General features: G+C 37.3%; 1 protein-coding gene across 2 annotated transcripts in view; it reads left to right on the top strand.

Annotated features, from left to right (window-relative positions):
* The window catches only part of IPO5 (importin 5), a 41,660-nt gene that overhangs the window by 4,512 nt on the left and 14,192 nt on the right, over positions 1–22,956 (top strand). For both annotated transcript variants that reach the window (XM_045869624.3, XM_064585942.1), the window contains exons 2-14: positions 1,731–1,811; positions 4,267–4,459; positions 7,441–7,543; positions 8,662–8,758; positions 9,007–9,111; positions 11,649–11,771; positions 11,862–11,982; positions 13,550–13,637; positions 15,666–15,772; positions 19,487–19,611; positions 19,703–19,792; positions 19,910–20,083; positions 22,361–22,579. In XM_045869624.3, coding sequence (XP_045725580.1) covers positions 1,731–1,811; positions 4,267–4,459; positions 7,441–7,543; positions 8,662–8,758; positions 9,007–9,111; positions 11,649–11,771; positions 11,862–11,982; positions 13,550–13,637; positions 15,666–15,772; positions 19,487–19,611; positions 19,703–19,792; positions 19,910–20,083; positions 22,361–22,579 — 1,626 coding nt within the window. The remainder of the gene's footprint in view (positions 1–1,730; positions 1,812–4,266; positions 4,460–7,440; positions 7,544–8,661; positions 8,759–9,006; positions 9,112–11,648; positions 11,772–11,861; positions 11,983–13,549; positions 13,638–15,665; positions 15,773–19,486; positions 19,612–19,702; positions 19,793–19,909; positions 20,084–22,360; positions 22,580–22,956) is intronic.

Raw genomic sequence — 22,956 nt, 5'->3', positions numbered from 1 at the left:
TGTCACTCATAACTAAACTCTTTCTCCATTGACTTTTAATTCTTTATGGAATAGAGTTCAGTATTTGACTTAATGTTTGTAAGTGTCTACTAGAATTAGCATAGTAGAACTGTCAAACTTACAGTCCCAGCTGGGCAAGGTTTTCTGAGAGTGATATCCTAGTAAGGAATTTTTTTTCTGAAACTTGATTTAGACCACTGGAAATGAAAGTGTTAAACATTTATAGCATCTAAGATAGGTACAAAGAATAAAAAGGCATTTTTATGTCCTGTGAGAGACTGTTTAAATGAAAAGGCCATAACCCATCTTTCAGTCGCATTCATAAAGATTAAGTGAGAAACCTCAAGGTACATATCCATTTTTGCAATCATCTTATGAATCTCTCTACATAAATTACCTCATTTCTGTCTACATGAATCCAGACCATCTTCTCTCCTCAGCTGTAAATGCTTGTCACAGTTTTCTGCATCATTGTGTTCCTGTGTGCTTATGTACTTGAGAAGAACTTGAGGTTGTCGGAAGATTTTGAATTCTCCTTTCCCCCACATGTATTCGGATTGAGATATGTTTGAGAAGTTTGAGAACTGTGTAGCACTGTATAAATAGAACTGGTTGGTTGGTGGAGTCAGACAGATCCCAGGAGTGAAACCCAGAAAGAGCGTTCAGTGCTAAGGAGATTTTGAGTACAGCTGGCCTCAGAAAACCAGAGTTCTTTCTACTGCTTATTGTATGTGACCTTGGGCAGGTCATTTCACTTCTGAGCCTTTATTTCCTTATCTGTCAATATTTCAGGGATGCCACAGAGCACTTAATAAAAGTTATAATAAGGTAGATGTGGATTCAGGGAGACCCTTTGTTCCCTCCCTTGTCCTTGTCGCTCCTGTCCAGAGAAACCAAGTAGTTACAGGGGTGGTAGCTCTTAGCAGACAAGGTAAATGTCTTCTTGGGGAAAACAATTCCAAGTGTATTTCAAAGAATGATGTATTTTCCACAGTAAAAGACTACTCTTGTTAGAATTGGTATAAGTGCACCTGACAATCCATATTTGGATTAGTGTCAACTTTTTATTGTTAACCAATTTGTTCTCATTTTACATTATTCATGGAGAAGGAAAGAAGTGCCCTGACTCACAAAACCTAGATTTAAGTCTCCTGGCCATATTCATTTATTTATGTATATAAGTTTTAGTATAATCCGTGCTTGAAAGAAAAAGTAGCATAAAGAATTTGAATACTTTCTTTCCCTTTCTTGGATTTACTTCATCTGAGATATGTCTGTGGTGGTTGTAAGTAGTGGTAACTTGAACCAATTCTACATCATCTGATCTAGAAAATGTTGACAAGATAAGTAGTTTTCCATGATGTAAAGGGATATTAGGTGAGCACTTACTTTACAGCATGGTAGCTCAGGTCACATTTAAGAATTTTTTGGCCCTCTTTCACCTTGAGTTTTGTTCATAAAAGAAGCAAAAGTTGGGAAAATGTGCACATACATTAGAAAAACATGAGAGCTAAAGGTGGAAGGGAGCTTGAAAGTCACTCTCTGGACATACTTTCCTAACCAGCTGAAGTGTATTTTGTGTCACAGGGGGAAATTTTACCAACAGACCTAGATTACATGATTTCTCATGCATGGACCTTGCCCAGTCTTCGTTTCATTTCTTTTCACTCATGTGCTCATGACGTTTTTTTAATATATTCTAACCTTAAACGTTTTTCTTTCTCCTATAGGAAACCTATGAGAATATCCCAGGCCAGTCAAAGATCACATTTCTCTTACAAGCCATCAGAAATACAACAGCTGCTGAGGAGGTACTAATTTAGTATTTGAGAATATGACATTATTACAAAACAAGTTGGGTATTAGATGGTGGTCCGTGTGGGTAATGAGAACTGTTATTTACTGCATAGACGTTACCAGAACTTTGAACTTAGTATTTGCTAAAAGCTATTTTGCAGTTGCAGTTTTTTTGAGTACCCTGTATTAAGAATGAAATTTCTTTTTTCTGTGTCAGGTGATGTGTCCAGGATATTTAAGTTAATGGTTTTCAAATAATTACATAAAATTTTATTAAATTTAAGTGATTTCTGTAGCTATAAAAAAAATTTTCTTCCTTGAAACAATTCATTCTAAGGGAGGAAATTAATTCATTCCGTGTTGTAATGTGTTGCCAAATGTTTCTGAGAAAATATGTATTCTGTCTTTAAAATTTTTATGCTTTATAGTCGTCTCTAAGTAGTGAAGAATATATGCTAAAGATGTTTAGGAACAAAGAGAATCCTTTGTTGAATCCTTTATAAATCATGGTTTTTAGCAAATGACCTTGTTACTATGCCAAATTCACATTTATTGTTTCTTATCGCTTTTCTATGCATTTAGTGGATTTTATTTCTTCCCAAAAGTAATATCCTTATATATATTAAATGTTAAGTGAATGTTTTCTTTATTTTGGAAAATTTGTCAAAATATCCCAAGTCTAGAAAACCAATCCCACCTCCGAAACATGGAATTGAGAATTTGTAAAGTGAGGGAAGCCTGGCCGGCTCAGTTGATAGAGCATACAACTATTGTTCTTGGGATCATGAGTTCAAGCCCCACATTGGGCATAAGGATAATTTAAAAGGGGGGGGGATTTGTATAGTGAGACTTCTTTACTAATATTAAAACATGATGGAAATGGAGTCACACTAAACTTCCACATAGTATTACGCTTGACTTCTTGTGGTCAATTAGTTTAAATTGGCAATTTGAAATTCTTTGGTAATGCTTAAAAAACAGTATAAAAGTGCCCCAGTTTTTAAAAATAGATGACAGAAGGCGCTTCTTCACCTTTGTATTCTTTAATTCAAAATGAGTCAAATATGAAGAACAAACATAAGTTAAATCTCTAAAAACAGTTGGCTATTTTAATTATGGAAGATTGAATCAAGTTAGTTATGACACAGATTTTTTTTTAAGGTATTATTTATTTGAGAGAGAGAGAGAACTCACGAGAGAGAGGGAATGAGCAGGGGAAAGGGGCAGAGGGAGAGGAAGAAGCAGACTCCCCACTGAGCCCAATATGGGGTTCGATCCCAGGACCCTGGGATCACACCTGAGCCGAAGGCAGACACTTAACCAACTTAGCCACCCAGGCACACCCACTATGAAACAAATTTTAAAGCCAAGAATAAATACTACTAAAAACTATCGAATTTTATTTTAAAAAACCTATATTGAACCCTTTTTAAATCTTGATTTGATTTAGGAATTAGATGATTGTGAACTAGCCTCAGGATCTTGATTGTGGCTTCATAGTTGTCAATGTAAGTGTGAGAACTGCATAAACTTGAACTACTTTTACAGGGATTTTAACCATTTTGAATCCTTTCTAGAGCATTAAAGATTTCTTTAAAAGTTTGCTCTTTGCCAAAAGTAATTCAAATAAAAAGATTCATTGAAAAGTGACTTGAGAAAAAATTGGCACGTTTTATTTGTGTAGCTTAACTCCTTTTTTTTGGTCACAGTCCCATACTGATTATAGTGATAATGAGTTGCTGCAGCCCGGAAATGAAAGAAAACATGAAAAATTGGGTTTAATAGTTTCAATGGCCTATTGATTTAATATGATAAAATTTTAGAACGGTATTTGTCTTTGGGTAATCTAAGGGAATATTATACAGAAAATGCCAAACTTAAATATATTGTACAGATTTTTAAATGGGATAAGTATACACATTGAGATTGATTAGCACTTTTAGGCATTAGAAACTTGTAATATTTGTTTGCTCGAATGAAGCATAAAGATAAATGGATTTGATAGCATGTTATCTAAGAGGCTAATGAAAGGGCTGTGATACAGCGAGATAGGCCAGGCTGGGAGTAAGATTAGGTACACTAGAATGAGAGCCAGATGGAGGAGTAGGAAAAGAGCATTCTAAGGGTTGCAGTTTATATTAATTTCTTTTTCTTTAAAGAATGTATTAAAAATAGAAATTAAAGACAGTTTCATCATTGCTAAGATGTTTCCTATTTGTAATCTGATGTGTTCAGAGGTTTTTCCTTAGCTGTGAACAAAAAATAGCTTTGGGGTAGCATTTTCTATACAGTAGGCTAATGTGGTAGAGTTTTCTGTATTTTACCTATTTAAAAAAAAATCTAAGTGCTTTTGAAATGAATTGTAAAAATAGAATAGTAAAATACATCAATGGTAGAGTGAATGTAGTTTGTTGGAAATTTTTTTCTCTTGTAAGACACCAAGTTATTAACCACGTTATCCATTTATAGGCTAGACAAATGGCTGCTGTTCTCCTAAGACGTCTTTTGTCCTCTGCATTTGATGAAGTCTATCCAACTCTTCCTTCTGATGTTCAGACGGCCATCAAGAGTGAACTACTGATGATTATTCAAATGGAAACCCAGTCTAGCATGAGGAAAAAAATTTGTGATATTGCTGCAGAGCTGGCCAGGAATTTAATAGGTGTGTATGCAGATACGTTCATTATTATGTTATAGAAGAAAATGAGTATATCCTTTTTTTAAGTGGAGTCTTCTCAAAGGAAGATTCGCAAGTACCTGAGTACCATTTATTCTGTTCGAATTGAGAGTGATTATGGATTCTGCATTTAGAGCCAAAAATGACAGATGTTTGTGGAGTATAGTCATAACACCTACCTGTTGGTCTTCAGAACATCTGTATGGAGAAATAATTTTGTAGTTTGCTTAAAAATTGCCAGTGTTATTTCCTCCTTAATCTGTAAAGTTTTGAAGGCCCAGTGTAATTTACAACCTACCTTGTAGATTAAACTTGCCAACAGAAGTAAAAATCAGTGGACTCCAGGAGCTCTTGCTGTTACATTTGTGTATTAGTAAATTATGCACATAGGCTATTATACCACTATACGATATACTTTATGAAATACCCCCAAAATATTTTTAAACAATGAAATAAAAGGAAAATTACTAAAAATGCATTTTACCAACCATCAAAACCCTTTTTGGTCACACTAAAAAATACTAAGTAATTGAATATGCTTTGTTATTTTTTTTGACAGATTCAGATATGATTTTTTTTTTTTAAAAAAAGATTTATTTAGGGGCACCTGGGGGCTCAGCCGTTAAGCGTCTGCCTTCGGCTCAGGTCATGATCCCAGAGTCCTGGGATCGAGCCCCGCATCAGGCTCCCCGCTCCGCAGGAAGCCTGCTTCTCCCTCTCCCACTCCCCCTGCTTGTGTTCCTTCTTGCTGTATCTCTCTCTCTCAAATAAATAAATAAAATCTTAAAAAAAAAAAAAAAGATTTATTTATTAGAGAGTTGGGGAGGGGGGGGCAAAGGGAGAGGGGAGAGAGAATCTTAAGCAGACTCCGCGCTGAGCATGGACATGCCCAGCACAGGGCTCAATTTCACAACCTGAGCTGAAACCAAGAGATGCTTAACCGACTGCACCACCCAGCCACCCCATTCATAGATATGATTTTTAACTGAGTTCATATTAGGCAGCATTTTTAAAGGTTGAAAAGGATGGCTCACTAAGATAAGGGCTAAATGGGAGAATATTGTTGGTGTGCTTATTAGTTAATCATGACACTAATTTTTTTTTTAATTTAATACTTAGTTAACATATAATGTAGTATTGGTTTCAGGAGTAAATTTAGTGATTCATCACTTAAATACAACACCTAGTGCTCATCACAACAAGTGCTCTCCTTAATACCCATCACCCATCTAGCCTATACCCAGCCCACCTCCCCTCCAGCAACCCTCGGTTTGTTCTCTATAGCTAAGAGTCTCTATGGTTTGCCTCCTTCTCTGTTTTTATCTAATTTTTCCTTCCTTTCTCTTGTGTTCATCTGTTTTATTTCTTAAATTCCACATATGAGTGAAATCATACGGTATTTCTCTCTCTGACTTACTTCACTTAGCATAATACACTGTAGCTCCATCCATTTCATTGCAAGTGGCAAGATTTTGTTCTTTTTGATGGCTGAGTAATACTACAGTGTGTGTGTGTACCACATCTTTATCCATTCATCAGTCAGTGGATATTTGGGCTCTTTCCATAATTTGGCTACTGTTGATAGTGCTGCTATAAATGTTGGGGTGCACATGCCCCTTTGAATCCACTTTTTTGTATCCTTTGGATAAATACCTAGTAGTGCAATTGTTGGGTATTAGGGTATGACCCTAATTTTTTAATCTCCACTACCAATAATGCCAAAATTCTTGTTCAAGTCAGTTGACTGATATCCACCAATTCTTAAAAATATTCCTGTACGTTAAATTTTTTACTTTAAGTTCAAAACCCACTGAAGCCTTTAAATTTGAATTTTTAGGTAGCCTAGAAAATCTCTTTTCACGTTTTTTTAAGTGTGCAGATAAGGTTTTTATAGGTGACATCTAGTTCAAAATCATAATAATGGAAAGGTTTCCAAAATGTTTCAAAGTGCTCTCTCCATAGATTTTTTTTTTTTTTTAATAGAGCTTTCATTCCCCTTGACCCCCCAAGCACGATCTTTATGTTTAAAGGGACTGATTAGGGTATTTTTTTTTTAATGTCAGCTGAGTAGCACATTTGTCATTTCAGAAAAGTTCAGCAAATATGGAGGGAAATTTTTTTAAAAGAAAAAGTGCATACATAACTCATCTGTAATTTCTACAACTCTTAAAATTGTGCCAATATGATTGTTGAGTCTTTTAACTGGTACAAATTTGTGTGGTCGCTCATTTTTATTACAAAGTACCACAAAAATTCTTTATTTTAAAATCTTGTTTAAAAATAAACACCTTAGTAGCATGAGTACTGCTCTGGGTCCTAGGATTCCCACTCCTGGGTCTTCTCCAGTTTGAAGGCATATTTACAGTGTTTTGGCTTCAAGACCTTGATACCAAACATTAACTTTGCCTACTTTTTAAACTCTTTAATAGCAATAGTATATATAAATAAATAAAATCTTAAAACAAAAAAACCCACAAGGGCGCCTGGGTGGCTCAGTTGGTTAAGCGTCTGCCTGCGGCTCAGGTCATGATCCCAGGATTCTGGGATCAAGTCCCACATTGGGCTCCCTGCTCAGCAGGGTGTCTGCTTCTCCCTCTGCCCCCCCCCCCACTCTCTCGCAAAAATAAATAAAATCTTAAAAAACTCTTTAATAGCAATAGTATAAATAAAAGATTTAACCAATCAAATAGTCATAGTGCTGCCTTTTCTCCAAATGCTATTCCTTAGAAATAACCACTGCCAATAATCTGTGCTTATGTAATCCAAAAGCACAGTTCCTTTTTACAAGATTAGATTGCCATGTTTATGGGTAAAGAATCTAATTTTATTAGGATTTTTTAAAAATATAGAGCATGTGACATTTCCTACTACTACCTACTTTGAGGCTTATGAAATGAAAAGATTCGCCCTTCATTTTTTTGAAGTTTTGATTTACACACTTTGTGCCTGGATTTCTTTACTTTTAGATGAGGATGGCAACAACCAGTGGCCTGAAGGTTTGAAGTTCCTTTTTGATTCAGTGAGCTCTCAAAATATGGGACTGCGGGAAGCTGCCCTTCACATTTTCTGGTACATTCATTGATCTTATTTTCCTGAAAAATTGAATGTCATGAATGTGCAAAGCACATTTTAATTGATTTGTTTTAGTCTGACTTTTTAGACTTAAATAAGGCCTTTAGATGAGCTTTGTATTTGTGTTGGAAGTAAAATTGAAAAAACACAAAGCTTTTAATTTTATTTTATAATCCTTTTTTGTATACAAGGGTCCTCTGCAATTTTTTTCTTTCCTTGGTCTTTTATGATTCCATGAAAGACAGTTTCTTCTCCTTTATTTGGAGATTGACACAGTAGTAAATATAAATATATCTTTTAAAAAGCCACTTGAATGATGAAATTTTGAAGAGAGAAAAGGCTGGTGAATCCCCATTGTTTTCTGGGTCTTTTATAACTAAACTTTATAAAAATACAGTATTTTAATAAACTCCTGTATATTTATAAGCAAATGGTCTAAGTTTAGAATTACAATTATCTGCACTAAGAAAAATTTTGTCCATGTTATACAGTTCTACAGTAAAAATATAATTGGATTTATAACTTTTCAAGATTGTATACTTTTAAAAATGAGATCTACCTTGAGCATCAAAAGAGGATAAGGGTAGATATTACACCATTTTCTACTTCAGTTGTCAGATGTATCATACCTATATTGGTAATCCAGAGTAGAGAATGAATTAATTGAAAGTATTCAGTGTAATTGTTAACCACATTTAAAGTAAAGCAGAATTTGGACGATCTGGATCACTGACCGAGCCTAGGAGCAGATTGTCAGGCAGTACGGTTACTGCAGCTACCATCTGAAACCTTGTACTTGCTTTTGTCCCATCTTGCACTCCAGGTCACCTTCCTAAGGAGACAGAGTGATAAGGATAAAGCATGGGGCTGGGATTGGCTGCTGAGTAATGTGTGCGCGCACCTGGATTGCCCCTGCTCCCAGCCTAATCCTCTCTGCTCTGTTTGTTGCATTTGCCCAACCCCAAAAGAGGATTGCTTGGAGGATGGGTAGATGATGTTCAGCCTTCAAGGTTAATGCACACTTGGGTCAGGCTGATGTTTAAGGTTAGATTAGAGCATTAGATGTTCTAGCTGACGCTTTACTAAAATATGATGTCATTTTGGATCTTTTTTAGGAATTTTCCTGGAATTTTTGGGAACCAACAGCAGCACTATTTAGACGTTATCAAACGGATGTTAGTTCAGTGTATGCAAGATCAGGAACATCCATCGGTAAATAATTTTAATGCCATTAATATTAACACCTAATTTAATATAACATTTAACTTGTGAAAGAAGTATATGTATTTTGGAGATTGTCTTTAGTTTTAATACTTTAAAATATAAATACTAGTTTTACTGATGAAGAAAATTTTCATCTTAAGAAATCTTGAACCTGCATCCATCAGAAATTGGGCCTGATTAGTACTTGGATGGGAGAAATTTCTCATATTTGACTTATTTTACTGTCTTCATTTTAGATCAGGACATTATCTGCTAGAGCAACAGCTGCATTTATACTTGCAAATGAGCATAACGTTGCTCTATTCAAACATTTTGCAGACTTGTTACCCGGATTCTTACAGGTAAGGAAACAGTATAAAATAAGTGATAATTATATGTTTATTGGTTTTCTATAGTTTAAAGGCTCATCAGAGTTTTCCAGTGCATTCATTTATTCAGTATATCTGTTGCTTACTGTGTGCTGGCATTGGATGCCAGGGATTCAGCAGTGCCCAAAACATGCAAATCTCTGTCCCCATTGAACTTAGATCTCTTGCCCTTCATAGACTCTTAGTCTCTTAAAATATTTAGGGTTTCAAAATTTTTCTATAACATAAATGATGAAAGCAATTTATGGCTATTATTGAATATGTAATCACATAGGTTGTTGCCTTAGAATCAACCAAATAACCTATAAAATGTAATGCCCATTTTACATAAGGAGAAACTAAAGAGGGTGGGATAAGAAACTTGCCCAAGATCACAGTGTTGGTAAGTGATGGATACATGATTCAAACCCAAATTGGACAGCAGTCCTTACTCTTAAACCCAGGTCTTGTAATGGTTTATACTATGAAGTGACTAGTTTTTGGTTAATTGTCACTATTGAATCCAAAGGGTGTTATTATTTTAAGGTTACCTTCTGCCTCATTCAGAAAGTAAAATAAGATTGGGTAAGTTAGAGCAACTTGTTAGACCCCTATTTTGTAATAACTGCATATTCTATTTTGAAGTGCGTGGGTAACATGCTTATGTACACATACAAGTTTTAAAAATAAAAATATATTGCCCTAAGTTAACACAAAGAAGAAATAAAAAGAAAGAACTAAACCGTAAAATGGCATGCTTTTCAATTTATAAATGGTAGGGCATGACTACAACGAAAGACATAGACTAGGTGATTTTTAAGTGACTTATACAAACACGGTAGCTAAACATGTGGACTGATAGATATCATTGGCAAGGCAAACACCAGGAATGCTGTTAGTATTGATGATTTGATTTCCAGAAATGGTAAAGATCTGGACAAAACAAAGTGTGTGTTCATTCTCCCCTCCCCCCCCCACCCCCAATGAGTGTGTGTGTGTGCACGTGTGCATGTGTGCGTGCTTTGTGCAGTTTGTTTGTTTTTTTTTAATTTTATTTTATTATGTTAACCACCATACATTACATCATTGGTTTTGATGTATTGTTCCATGATTCATTGTTTGCGTATAACACCCAGAGCTCCATTTAAAACGTGCCCTCTTTAATACCCATCACCAGGCTAACCCATCCCCCCACCCTCCTTCCCTCTAGAACCCTCAGTTTCTCAGAGTCCATAGTCTCTCATGGTTCGTCTCCCCCTCTGAATCCCCCCTTCATTTTTCTCTTCCTACTATCTTCTTCTTTTTTTTTTTTTTAACATATACAGTATATACATTTGGGGGTGGGGGGAGTCCTGGTACATTAAAACCAGACAAAAAATAATTTGTGAGTTGGGTTTTAGGTTCAGATCATTATAAATGAGTTTTTCATTTTTAGAAGTATCTGACTTTTACGATCATATGAGATGCATGGTAAGGTCATATGAGTTCGTCAGAAGCATTTGCATCACAGATGTGGGACATCTAGGAACCCTGACTTTTGCCCTTCCTCGGTCATTGTGACAACCAAAAATTCTGGGAGAAATAGTGTCCCCGTTGAGAACCACTGGGTTAGAGAGGATTTGACTGAAAAGTCCTGTGTGAATTCTGCATGTTTCAGGTTAATTTTGCAGGATTTAGTAGAAACTTTTCTCCCTATGCTGTCAAGCTGAAAAGATGGTTTAGGTCAGTGACAAACACGAACTTTTCCATTATATCATTTTAGTAGATTATTACCTAAAAATTTTGTGAGGTACTCACTGCTTAAGTCTAATCTCAGATTTTTCTTCCCCTGAATTTAAAGTAAGTTAAAATGTTAGCCAAAACTTCTAGGAGTTGTCACTCTGAAATAGGCAATGGTAGATGCAAAATGTACACTTAAATACCACAGTGAGCTAACTTGATGTCAAAGAGAAATAAATTGAGTAATAATGGACACTTTTTTTTTTTAATTTATTTGTCAGAGCACAAGCAGGGTGAGCGGCAGGCAGAGGGAGAAGCAGGCTCCCCGCTGAGCAAGGAGCCTGATGTGCGGCTCAATCCCAGGACCCTGGGATCATGACCTGAGCCAAAGGCAGAGACTTAACTGATTGAGCGGCCCAGGTGTCCCTGGACACTTTAAATGTATCATAGGGTCTAGTATTTACTGCATGTCTGAAAAAGACAAAGATACGGATATTGGAGGGACAGAGGAAAGGGATTCCTTCTGGTTATGAAAAGAATTCCTTGATAGCCTTAAGTTTGTTGTGCTGGTTACTATAATTCTGACTTAGATTTAAATCTTTGTATGTTTCTAGTGAATATTAGTCAAAAGGAAGGTATACATGTGGCTATGAGATTTTGCGTTCTGTAGATTGATAAGTTATTTAGTGAAAAATACTCTTCAATAATAATATTCTGTTGTCTGCCTCTTAATGTTTTGACAGTGAGGCATCACATCCATAAAGTGACTCTTGAACGTAGACCTTTTTTCTTTTCTCTTTGATTTTTTCCAGGCTGTGAATGACTCATGCTACCAGAATGACGATTCAGTCCTAAAATCCCTTGTTGAGATTGCGGATACCGTTCCAAAGTATTTGCGTCCTCACTTAGAAGCTACTTTACAGCTAAGTTTAAAGGTAAATTCGGCATTTCGGTAAATGTTCTGTTTATTCTTTTCAGTGAATAATCTACACTACTAACTATATACAAATACATCTTCTCTGTAGTTGTGTGGAGACACCAGCCTCAACAATATGCAGCGCCAGCTTGCCCTTGAAGTCATTGTGACCCTCTCTGAGACTGCAGCTGCCATGTTACGAAAACATACCAACATCGTTGCACAGACTAGTAAGTCAAAGGTCTTTAAATAATTTGTGTTAAAAGTGGAAAAATTGTTGGATGAACTTGCTGAGAATTGTGTAAGCTCAGATTTGTTGAGAATATAATGAATGTCCTTTTACAGGCAGATGAATGTGGAGAAATGTATCTCTTTACGTATTTATGTGCATGGACCCAACACAGTGGCTATGCCACAGATATTCTGAAATCCCACAGTTGTAGGCATGACTTGTGATACATGGGAATAAATCAAAAGATGTAGAAGACTTTTATGGGGAAAATCGGGTAACATGTTGAAAGACTGATAGAAGAACTAAATATCAGTTCTCCTCAAATTAATCTATAAACTAAAAACAATTTCAGTCAAAATCCCAAAAGAGTTGGTCATAATGTTGATCCTAAAATTCATGTAAAATAACATAGGGCCCAAAGTAGCGAAGACAATTTTAACAAGCAAAGTGGAGATCTTGCCTTCTCAGCTATGAAGATTTAGAAATTGTTGGTGGTAAAGGTGTAGACAAATGGATCGTAGGAAACAGAGGGATCTATGAGCAGATCCACTCACACGGAAACAAAGCTGACTTTAAAAGATAGATGATTGACCAAAGGTCATTTCCATGGCAAAAATATATCCCAACCTCAGATACCCTATAAAAACCAATTTGGGGTTGATTAAACACCTCATTTTTAAAAGTGAATTCACAAGGGAGGAATCAGAAGGAGCTAATGAGGGCTGCTCAGCGTCAGTAAACACCAGTGCAGTTGTGGAATCGAGTTGCCATAAAGTTCAACAGTTATCAAGTGTTGGTGGAAGGTGTGAAGCAGAGGCCTCCTATAGCTTCAGGGCATTTCACACATGGTCGAGAAGTAAGACAGGTCTGTCTTCAAACTTCCTGGAGCAGTGCACGTTTATGCATCCACTGTGCAGAACAGTTAGTCTTTCTTAGTAATATTGAAGATACCTATAACAATTTCATGCCCTGAACTCAAACTTGTCAAGGATATGTGGTTAGGAATCTCATCAAAGGAAATTTTGTAATAGGGAGAAAATTAGAAACAACTAAAATGTCCCATCCGTAGGGTAGTGTGTTTATGTAATAGAATGCTGTGGAGTAATTAAGTTGAAATCCATGTGTGTGGAGAAGAAAGCAAATTGCCAAAGGATACATGTGTAGTATGGTACCATTTATTGTGTAAAAATTAAAATCTTAATATATTACTATGTTTTGTATACAGAGAAATCTATAGTTCAAGTGTAAAAACACTTGGGAATAAAAAGCATCGATTTTATGCAGTGCTCACCTCTGGTGAGTAAAGGAGAGCATATAATAGGATCTGGGGAGTTTGACTTTTATCTTTAATGTTACTTCTTAAACAGAACAAGATCTAAAGCAAATATGGCAAAAAGGTTAAAATTTAACAAACCAGATGTTGGGGGAACAGGCAAATAATTTTTGTCTTAGAGGCAAAGTAAATCCTTTGTTTTTTACTTCTTAAAATTCTTGTTAATAAATGGTGATATTGATAAAAATTAAAAAGCCACAGTATGCAGGTATGAAGTGATGATTTGCTTTAGTTCCTCAGATGTTAGCAATGATGGTTGACCTTGAAGAGGATGAGGACTGGGCAAATGCAGATGAGCTGGAAGATGATGACTTTGACAGGTAATCGCGCATGCCAGACACTTTGTTGGAGGCTCCCTTGGCGGAATGACATGAGCTCGGGTGGCAGCGAGAGTTTGGGATTCTAGGGCCTGTCTCTCACCACTGTATTCTGTAATCTAAAGTTAGACTTCTAAGTTTGGAAACTGGGACACCTTAGCTTTCTTTCATTGTTTTTTTGTTTTTTAAGATTTTATTTATTTGAGAGAGAGAGCACAAGAGAGGGGAGGGTCAGAGGGAGAAGCAAACTCTCCAATGAGCAGGGAGCCCAATGCAGGACTCTATCCTGGGACTCCGGGATCACGACCTGAGCTGAAAGCAGACGCTTAACTGACTGAGCCACCCAGACACCTGACACTTTGGCTTTCTGTGTCAAATTTTGTAAATAATTTATTTTTAATAAAATAGATACCTTTTCTACTCCATTTTACTCTAAATTTTCAAGATTTTTTTAGTATGAGTATCTTAAAATATGTATAAAAAAGCTTTATTGTGAAAAATTTCTTTATATGCATAGACCTCACTTATAATAGTTGTTTCCACACAGTTCCCTGCAAAATGCCCTGTATTCCCAATTTCGCAAAAGTTAACCTTAGACTAGAGAGGAGACAGTGGTGGCAAGCTTTGTACTCTAGGGTAGGGTGACACTGGAGCTACTTTTTAACTTAGACTCGGGAGGCCCTCATGTACAGAGATTCCTATTGCAGACTCCACCAGAATCTAAATCACTGTCCAGTGGTGTTGATGGCCTCTATCTTACATGCGTATGAGACGCAGCACTTCAGAGCTCTTTTATCTTCGTGGATTCTTTCAGTGGTCCTGAAGGTATATTCTTAGGTAGATTCAGGAGTGGAGAGGGGGTTTGAGTGATTTGTCCAGGTTTTATAGACTGAGGTTTAATGCCATTTCTCTTACTCTTCCCAGTGCATTATACTACTGCCTTTCTTAAAGAACCAAAAGTATTCCCCTGAAAGACTGGTAGTCAGTATAAGCTACTATAACAGGTATTAGGTAAAATTAAAGACATTTGACTTACAGAATATACAGTGTGTTTTGCAGCTTAGTCCCATTATTAAAAATGACTACTCTGGCTTAAATGCCATTTTGAAGTATATGAAAGTAATCCTTCACTGGAAGTTACTTGATGGGGCTGAAGGGAAGACCACGCACAGATTGGGTTTCCTTTCCCTGGTTCACTTACTATAATGTGCTGCTCCCTGGCTTTCAATTTTCCCTGTACAAGGCACTTAATTTTTATGACTTAGGAAGCTATTTTTCTCTGGGCTAGATGAATAAAATTTTCTTATCTGTGAGTAAATAGGTCTTAAGTATATTTTCAAGATGCGTTTGAATATATTCTAAAGATCATTTACAGCTTCCTCTTTATAGTCTCCTCCTGGCAGTTTGAGATGATGCACATGCACGTGAGACACTCGCTACTAATGTTGCGGTTCCAAGACAGTGCAAAAGGCTCTTATGGCCAGGTCTCTTCCGTTTTCAGTGAAAACACTGGAATCGAGTTTCACCTGTACATAATTTGTGGCAACGCAGTTTGCACCCCTTTAAAAGTAAATAAGCCCACAGCAAGGAAGACATCCTCCAGGGTCTCAGCATGGCTTTCAATTTTCTGTGTTTTGTCCATTGAGTTTGAAGGGTGTATGTCCAGGAAATTAGATAACACGGCTCTCCCAAACACTCTGCTCGTATCTCTGAGTCTTGAAAGCATCAAAGCTTGAGTGTTAGCCAGTGAGGGGTGTGTGCAGGGAGAGGAAGAGAAAGAACAAAGTCTTGAAAATTAAGATTGAGACATAGGACTTCTTACACCGGGGTGAATGAGTCATGAAAATGTTACGTGCCTTCCCCCTTTAACTCTGGACTTTTAACCCATAACTTCATACATTCGGAAGACTGCTTGAGTTGGTCTTTCTCAGCCTTAGTTTAATGTGATACTGTGTTTAGATGTACATGTGTACAGTGCACCGTTCTTGCGTCTGTTGACCGAGGTGAATGCATTCTCTGGTCTGTGTGCAGCAATGCGGTTGCTGGGGAGAGCGCCCTGGACCGAATGGCATGTGGACTTGGTGGGAAGCTGGTGCTGCCAATGATCAAGGAACACATCATGCAGATGCTCCAAAATCGTAAGCCGGATCTCCCTCAAATGCGTGGCTTTCTAAATCCCAAACTCTGACAGGCGCTTAGACTTAATCTTTCTTCGCCTTTTGTGTCCTGTGTTGAGCCCAATTTTTATATTCTACTGATAAAATCCTATTTAGTCCTCTTTTGGAACCATTCAGTCTTAGGCTAAAGAATGTTTTTCCTCACTCCTGCAAATGTTCGATTCCCTCTTTGGAATGGGCTTTGATGCATAGGAAAAAATTGTAATTCCAAGGAAAAACTATAGATTTTCTCCCTAGCCAGAAATATCTAGGTTTTAATTTTTAAATAAGACATCTTTATTTAATGTTTATAAAATATTAGCATATTTGAGTCATATCGTCTTCCTTTATCTACTACCTTTTGTTTTTAAAAATGTATAATCAGAAGAAAAGCCACTTCTCTATTTCTGCTATTGTTTCCATAGCAAATATTTGGTCATTTGTCAGTCTCTGTACCTGTAATTTATATCAATATCGAAAATTGTTGTATAGATGTTATATTTTTGCCTTTTTTTTTAAGATGTTATTTTTAAGTAATCTCTACACCCAGTGTGGAGTGCCAGCTCGCAATCTCAAGATCAAGAGTCACATGCTCCACCAACTGAGTGGAGCCCCTTATTTTCGTCTTTTTTTTTAAAAAATTCAAATACAGAAATGTAAAAACTAAAAGTCCTCTAACTTAAGATTTAGAGATGGCCACCGTTCATAGGTCTCTGAGACTGTTCTCTGACCTCCTTTGTGCATACATGCAGTTTTTAAAAAAAAAAACGTGAACATACCATATGGACACACCATACTTACTTTAAGCTTTTACCCCAGGATGTATCGTATCACCATATAATAGCTCCCCCTCATTTTTTTTAACAACCACGGAGCCTTCTACAATACCCCATTAAATGTTAATAGTTTTTGTTGATTACAAATAATGCTAAGGCATACACTCTCCTACAGAAATCCTGGCCTATTTGTATAGATAATTTATATCTATAAGGGTACATTACATACAAGAGACACACTTGAGGGTCAGACCATTGATTCAGCATCTTTAAGTAGTAAAACGGAGTTGTAACAAAATACCAGCTTCAAATGAAGTGAACCGTTGAGAACTACAGGCCTTATGCAATTTACCTAATTCTTTCTTACTCTATATAAGATTCTTCTCCTGAAGAGGCATGGCCCAAAACCACTATCCCTTTTTAATGATGTGATTGTATATCTGGGTCTTGAATAATTGTCTTCCCCTTTTTTTCCCTCCTAAATTTCTTGACTTTTTTTTTTCCCCCCTCAAAGGGATGGAGACAGCATCAAAGATTGCTTAAGTTATAAGAGCTGCTAGAACGTATTTAGCTTTTCCATTTTTAAAATGAAGAAAGTGGCCCAGAGACCATAAAAGATTGCACAAGGTCACCCAGCTGCTGCTGTTTCACCCTTGGCTCACGCTATTCTTCAAATCAGTGTGGATGTGATTATGATTTGTAGTTCAAGAATTTGGCTTTTAAATTTCTGCTACAGCTTACTAGCTGGATGCCTAAGGCTTTATATATATGGCAATGAACTCTTAATAAGATTTGTTACTGTTAACTGTATGGCTTTGAGCAAGCCTTTTGCACCTTAATTTCCTCGTCTGTAAAAGAGGAAAAAATGATGCAGAGATGTATTTCATGTGTGCAAAAAGTGCTTCAGCAACAGCAAACACTATGTATCTCCTAGTAACTTAACGTGCGCCCCACTTTATTTTTGAAGATAGTTTTACTGGTTTTGCTTTAAATAATAAAAAGCAAATTTTAAAGGAGAAAAACCATTTCCAAATCCCCATACCAAAGCATCACATTCTGCTGAACATACTTTCAGGAACTCTGCCTGTTGGGAGTTATGTAGGCATATCTTTTTTTTATTCCCTGAACCAAATATGAACATCTTTAGTATTTATTGCATCTCTTCTTTAAATTAGTAAATTCAGTGTGCAGAGATGAGCATTTTTTTTTTTTTTTTTAAGATTTTATTTATTTATTTGACAGAGAGAGAGATAGTGAGAGCAGGAACAGAAGCAAGGGGAGTGGGAGAGGGAGAAGCAGGATTCCCACCGAGCAGGGAGCCCGATGTGGGACTCGATCCCAGGACCCTGGGACCATGACCTGAGCCGAAGTAGATGCGTAACGACTGAGCCACCCAGGCGCCCGAGATGAGCATCTTATTTACCGGTTTCCTAGGATGATTATTCCTCAGTTGAAAATTTTTGGCTTACTGGTCTGTTGAGTAATTGAAACACATTAGAAGTAAATATTTTAGTAAGGTTTTAATAATTAACAGCAAATTTAGGAATTTTTCAGAAATTCTTTCAAGTAGAATTAGTCACAACAGAGTTCATCTTTATGTGGGTTTTGGACTCCCCAAAGTGAACAATTAAGTTCAGCCTTTCCTACAACTTAACCCTTATGCCAGCGGTTCTCAAACATTCTGTTCTCAAGACCCCTTTACACTCTTAAAACTACTGAAGACCCCAGAGTGCTTTTGTTTATGTGGGTTATATTAATGTTTATACCATTAGAAATGAAAACAAACATTTAAAATATGCACTTAAAGATAACAATAATAAACCCATTACACATTAACAAAAATAACATTTTTCATGAAGAATGACTCCTCCAAAACAAAAACATGTTTAGTGAGAAGAATGTCTTACGCATTTTTTTAGATATCTTAGCTGAGCTCCTATTTCTGCTTCTTCATTCAGTCTCGTGGGATTTTACACGTGTTGTAATCCTTGGAGTACTCCACTGGAGCCTCAGAATGAGAGTGAAAGAATATTATCAGGCGAATAATTTTGATTCAGAGAATCCCAGGGTTCTTGGGCCCCACTTTGAGAACTATTGCTTTACACAGATACTAGCTTTCTATATTTATATATCTCTTGTTTCATGCCACAAGTTAGGTGAAACACCTTAGAGGGAACAATAATGTAGTAAATATAAATATTTAGAAATGAGAGGGAATTATATGTTAGAATATGATGGGAAGGTTCAGTAAAATAAATATTGCTTAGCTAATATTCTGTTAGTCTAAAATCACATAGCCTTTAGTAATAGAATACAAATAAAGTTCAACTGTCGTCATTTACCATATTGTTAAATAAAAATTCTTTAAAAGCATCTTTCCTCCATGGCTTTTTTTTTTTTCTCTTTAAAGAAATGTGACTGGGGCACCTGGCTGGCTCAGCCAGTAGAGCATGCAACTCTTGATCTTGGGGTTATGAGTTCAAGCCCCATGTTGGGTGTGGAAATTGCTTTAAGTAAATAAAATAATAAAATGTGACTGTGGATGGAGATCAGTGAATCTTTATTCAGTAAATAGCAGCGTGTGACACAAAATCCAGATATTTGTTGCTTACGGTGAATCTTAGGGGGAAGGCCTTATTTCCAGTAGTTGGTATAAATACTAATAAGCTCTTTGCTTCCATATTGCCTTTTAACTACTTTTAGAATAGAAATGCTCATGTAATGTAACCGTCGTCACTTTAATGAAATAGTCCCTGTCAGGCACTTTTTTCTGTTCATTTTTCTAATTAGTGTATAAAAATATTTTGATAGTCTTTTCCAAATAAAGAAAACTTTGTTTTATGCTTCTGACTACCAGAGTGCATGTTTGTACTGGTTAATTGCTCTTGTGTAATTGTTCATGTGTAATTATTTTCTGTAGCTGACTGGAAATACCGGCATGCAGGATTAATGGCCTTATCTGCCATTGGTGAAGGATGCCACCAGCAAATGGAAGGAATTTTAAATGAGATAGTAAATTTTGTTTTGCTTTTTCTTCAGGATCCTGTAAGTACCAGTAAATATCTGACTCATAGTTATTACCATAGTTTCACATGGGAACCCATTGCCTTTACTTATACAAAGTAACCTATTCCAGCATCCAAGAGTAAGGTATGCAGCCTGTAATGCCGTGGGACAGATGGCTACAGATTTTGCACCTGGTTTCCAAAAGAAATTTCATGAGAAGGTAAGTAACAAGGCCCCAAACACTCAAATCAGACTTTTAAGAAGAGGGGTGGCATTTTGTGTGTATCCTTTGAAATGTGGCATTTCAAAATGTGTGCTTATCTGTTTCATTTCACAGGTGATTGCAGCCCTGCTGCAGACAATGGAAGACCAAGGCAATCAGCGAGTGCAGGCCCACGCCGCTGCCGCTCTTATTAACTTCACTGAGGACTGTCCCAAATCACTACTTATCCCATATTTAGACAATCTGGTGAAACATCTGCATTCCATCATGGTACTTAAGCTTCAAGAGGTAAGTTTCTAGGTCTTCCAGCTCCTTGTCTAGAGATTAACGTAGGTTAATTTGTTGGGTAAGACCTGGAGAAAGAGAAACTTTTTGGCATGGCCATAAAGAATAGAAAGTTAGGTTCAGCTATTTGAAGTAATTCAGTCTTGATGAGAGAATAGGCCAATATTGGAATTGGGGAAGATGATAGAGCCTAAAGGTTAGGTAAAATCAGTATTTGAAGTGCCTTGAAATCAAGGCAATTATTTTGAATTCTGATTTATGTAAATTGGAAGAACCATTTTGTTCTTAACTGCTGCAAGAAATCATGATAATGTGATGGCAGGAAATTAGCATGGTAGCATTGTGAGGCGTAAACAAAAAGGGAGAAGGTTTAAGTCAAGACTCAGAAGATTATTGTTCAGAGAGCTTAGGTGGAAATTGGGGAAGAGGATTCTAAAAGTCATTTCTCCTTTCTGCTGGTTTGAATTTAAAAATAAGTAGTAAAAAATGTTGACTATTCTTCTCACCTGGATGACCGAAGTATAGAGATGAGAAAAAATACCTTTTTTGCTTTAAATATTTTGGATTTCAAACAAGGCCTGGCTATCCAGATAGAAGAAAGTTTATAGTTATAGCTTAAATAAGAGGTGCAGCCTAAAAACTATTGGCTGAATGATGTTTAGTACAGCAGTGTGTGAGAAAGAGGTTGCAGGTGAGAAAGGTAAAGATTTAGGCTTAGTTTGTTGTCAAATACAATGAAAATGCTATAAAAATGACAGGAATAAAAAGGACAAATAAAAGCCTTTTTTTAGCTGTTATATTTAACAGTCATAAAGTCACTGTCAAGTTGCTGTAAAAGTGAAGCCTGATATTAGAAACTCGGTTCTTTTTCTTTTCTTTTTTTTTTTTTTAAGATTTATTTGAGATGGGGGAGGGGCAGAAGGAGAGAGAAAATCTCAAGCAGACTCTCCACTGAGTGCGGAGCCCAACGCTGGGCTCCATCCCAGGACCCTGAGATCGTGACTTGAGCCAAAACCAGGAGTCAGACACTCAATCAACTGAGCCACCCAGGCACCCCTAGAATCTCAATTCTTGTACATTAATTCATTGTGAACCAGTGACAGTTTGCCTAGCCCTGTTCTAAAGGAGAACAGGGTGGAAGACAGATACAGTGTCTCAGAAGGCAAAGAAAGGGGTTTGAAACAGGATGGGTGTTCAGTGTCAATGACAGCAGACTAAGAACATGAAAAAGGAACTTGAGTTAATCTGAAGACAAAAGAAGTAGACCCAAGTTGAAGGCAGATGAGTTGGTTATTCAGGAATAGATGGATCAAACGTGACTTTACAAGTAGGTTTGGGTAGAGGGTTGAAGTGTAAAGAAAGTTTCTGTTGCATCCCCTAACCCCAGATGGGCAACATGTCAGATTTTTAAAGACTAAAAGAAGGAATTGCTAAGATGGGATGGGGAAGAGGATAAGGTATGTGGTCAAGAGCTGTACAAAGAGAGGGGAGCCGAGGAAGAACGGCATTCCTCTGAGATCAGAGGTAGGCTCAAGACCTGAAATGTGGAGCAGATGCAGAAGGTAGTAGGGTACCCTCTGAGAGGGGCGGAGGAAGTGGTAGTCCAAGTTGAAGAGCTCTGTGGAGAGTGGCAGGAGTTGATGAGCGGAATGAAAAAAATCTGGAGTACTCGCTGGGCCAAGTATTCATATGAAGCCACAGGGATTATAAAATAGTATTACCAGGTGACAGCGTCAGCCCAGCTGCAAATACCCACTGCTTGTTACCGGCCAGGTCAGAGAACACCACCGGTCTTTGGTGTAGGAACAGTGTGAGCTCATCAGTCTCACCAGACAGTGGGACCATTTGTGAGAGGGCTTTGGCACCGATGGTACTGCTGGTGGGACCTTCCGGGGAGAGGCAGGTTAGAAGACAAAGGGAATTCTCCCCACATGTGCCCGCACAGCACCAAGTGTACAGTAAGTAGTGGGAGGACTAAGACACACAGGCACTAAGCTGTGGATACAAAAATTGGAAGAGGAATCAGATTCGTGCTTGAGCACGAGCTGCTCGGAGATGAAGCAGACATGAGAAAGGAGCGCTGCGTCAACAGGGGAGCGAGGAGACCCTCAGTAGTTCCACAGGGGTCCTTTCATCTGCTCTGGAACCTGCGCTCTGCACTCTGGCTGCTGGATGGTGGTCTCAGCTTGCTGTTGCAGAGAAGCGTTTGAGAACGCGCAGGGGGTGTTTCTTCCAGTTCCTCATTTCCACGACTTAATTTGTGTGTCTTCTTTCTCCTAGTTGATTCAGAAAGGCACCAAGTTAGTATTGGAACAAGTTGTGACATCTATCGCATCAGTTGCAGATACTGCAGAGGAAAAATTTGTCCCCTACTATGATTTATTTATGCCATCACTAAAGCACATTGTCGAGAATGCAGTTCAAAAGGAACTCAGACTTCTCAGAGGAAAAACTATTGAGTGCATCAGCCTCATTGGTCTGGCCGTTGGGAAGGAAAAAGTAAGTGATTTTTCGAAGGTTGAATTTACTGTAAGTAATTTGGCTGTGGAGGCACTGAGGGTACTAGAGGGCTTTTTCTTCGGATAAACGGTTTTCTGGATGCTTGATTTTTTCCCATCATCTTACTCTCCTTTCACTCCTACTTTGTATATAAATTCATTTTATCAGTGTTAACATTAAGGCTTTTTCTTAATTATGGTCTTGAAACTTCCTCCTTTTCCTACCCCATGTACAATCTATCTCCTGGGAGGCATGTGGAGTTCAAGATCCATACCATATGTTTAGTTTCATCCATTTTAACATGTACATTCCACTTGCTTTCTTGTTAATCCAAAAGCATCAGGTGTCCCAAGAGAGAAACCTACACGCATGTAGCT

The sequence above is a fragment of the Mirounga angustirostris genome, unplaced genomic scaffold (genome assembly GCF_029215605.1).
Source record: "Mirounga angustirostris isolate CCGP_5_RB_7025 unplaced genomic scaffold, mMirAng1.0.hap1 SCAF_3, whole genome shotgun sequence".
Classification (NCBI taxonomy): Eukaryota; Metazoa; Chordata; class Mammalia; order Carnivora; family Phocidae; genus Mirounga; species Mirounga angustirostris.
The sequence above is the reverse complement of the archived record's forward strand: the minus strand, read 5'-3'. Positions and strand labels throughout refer to the sequence as shown.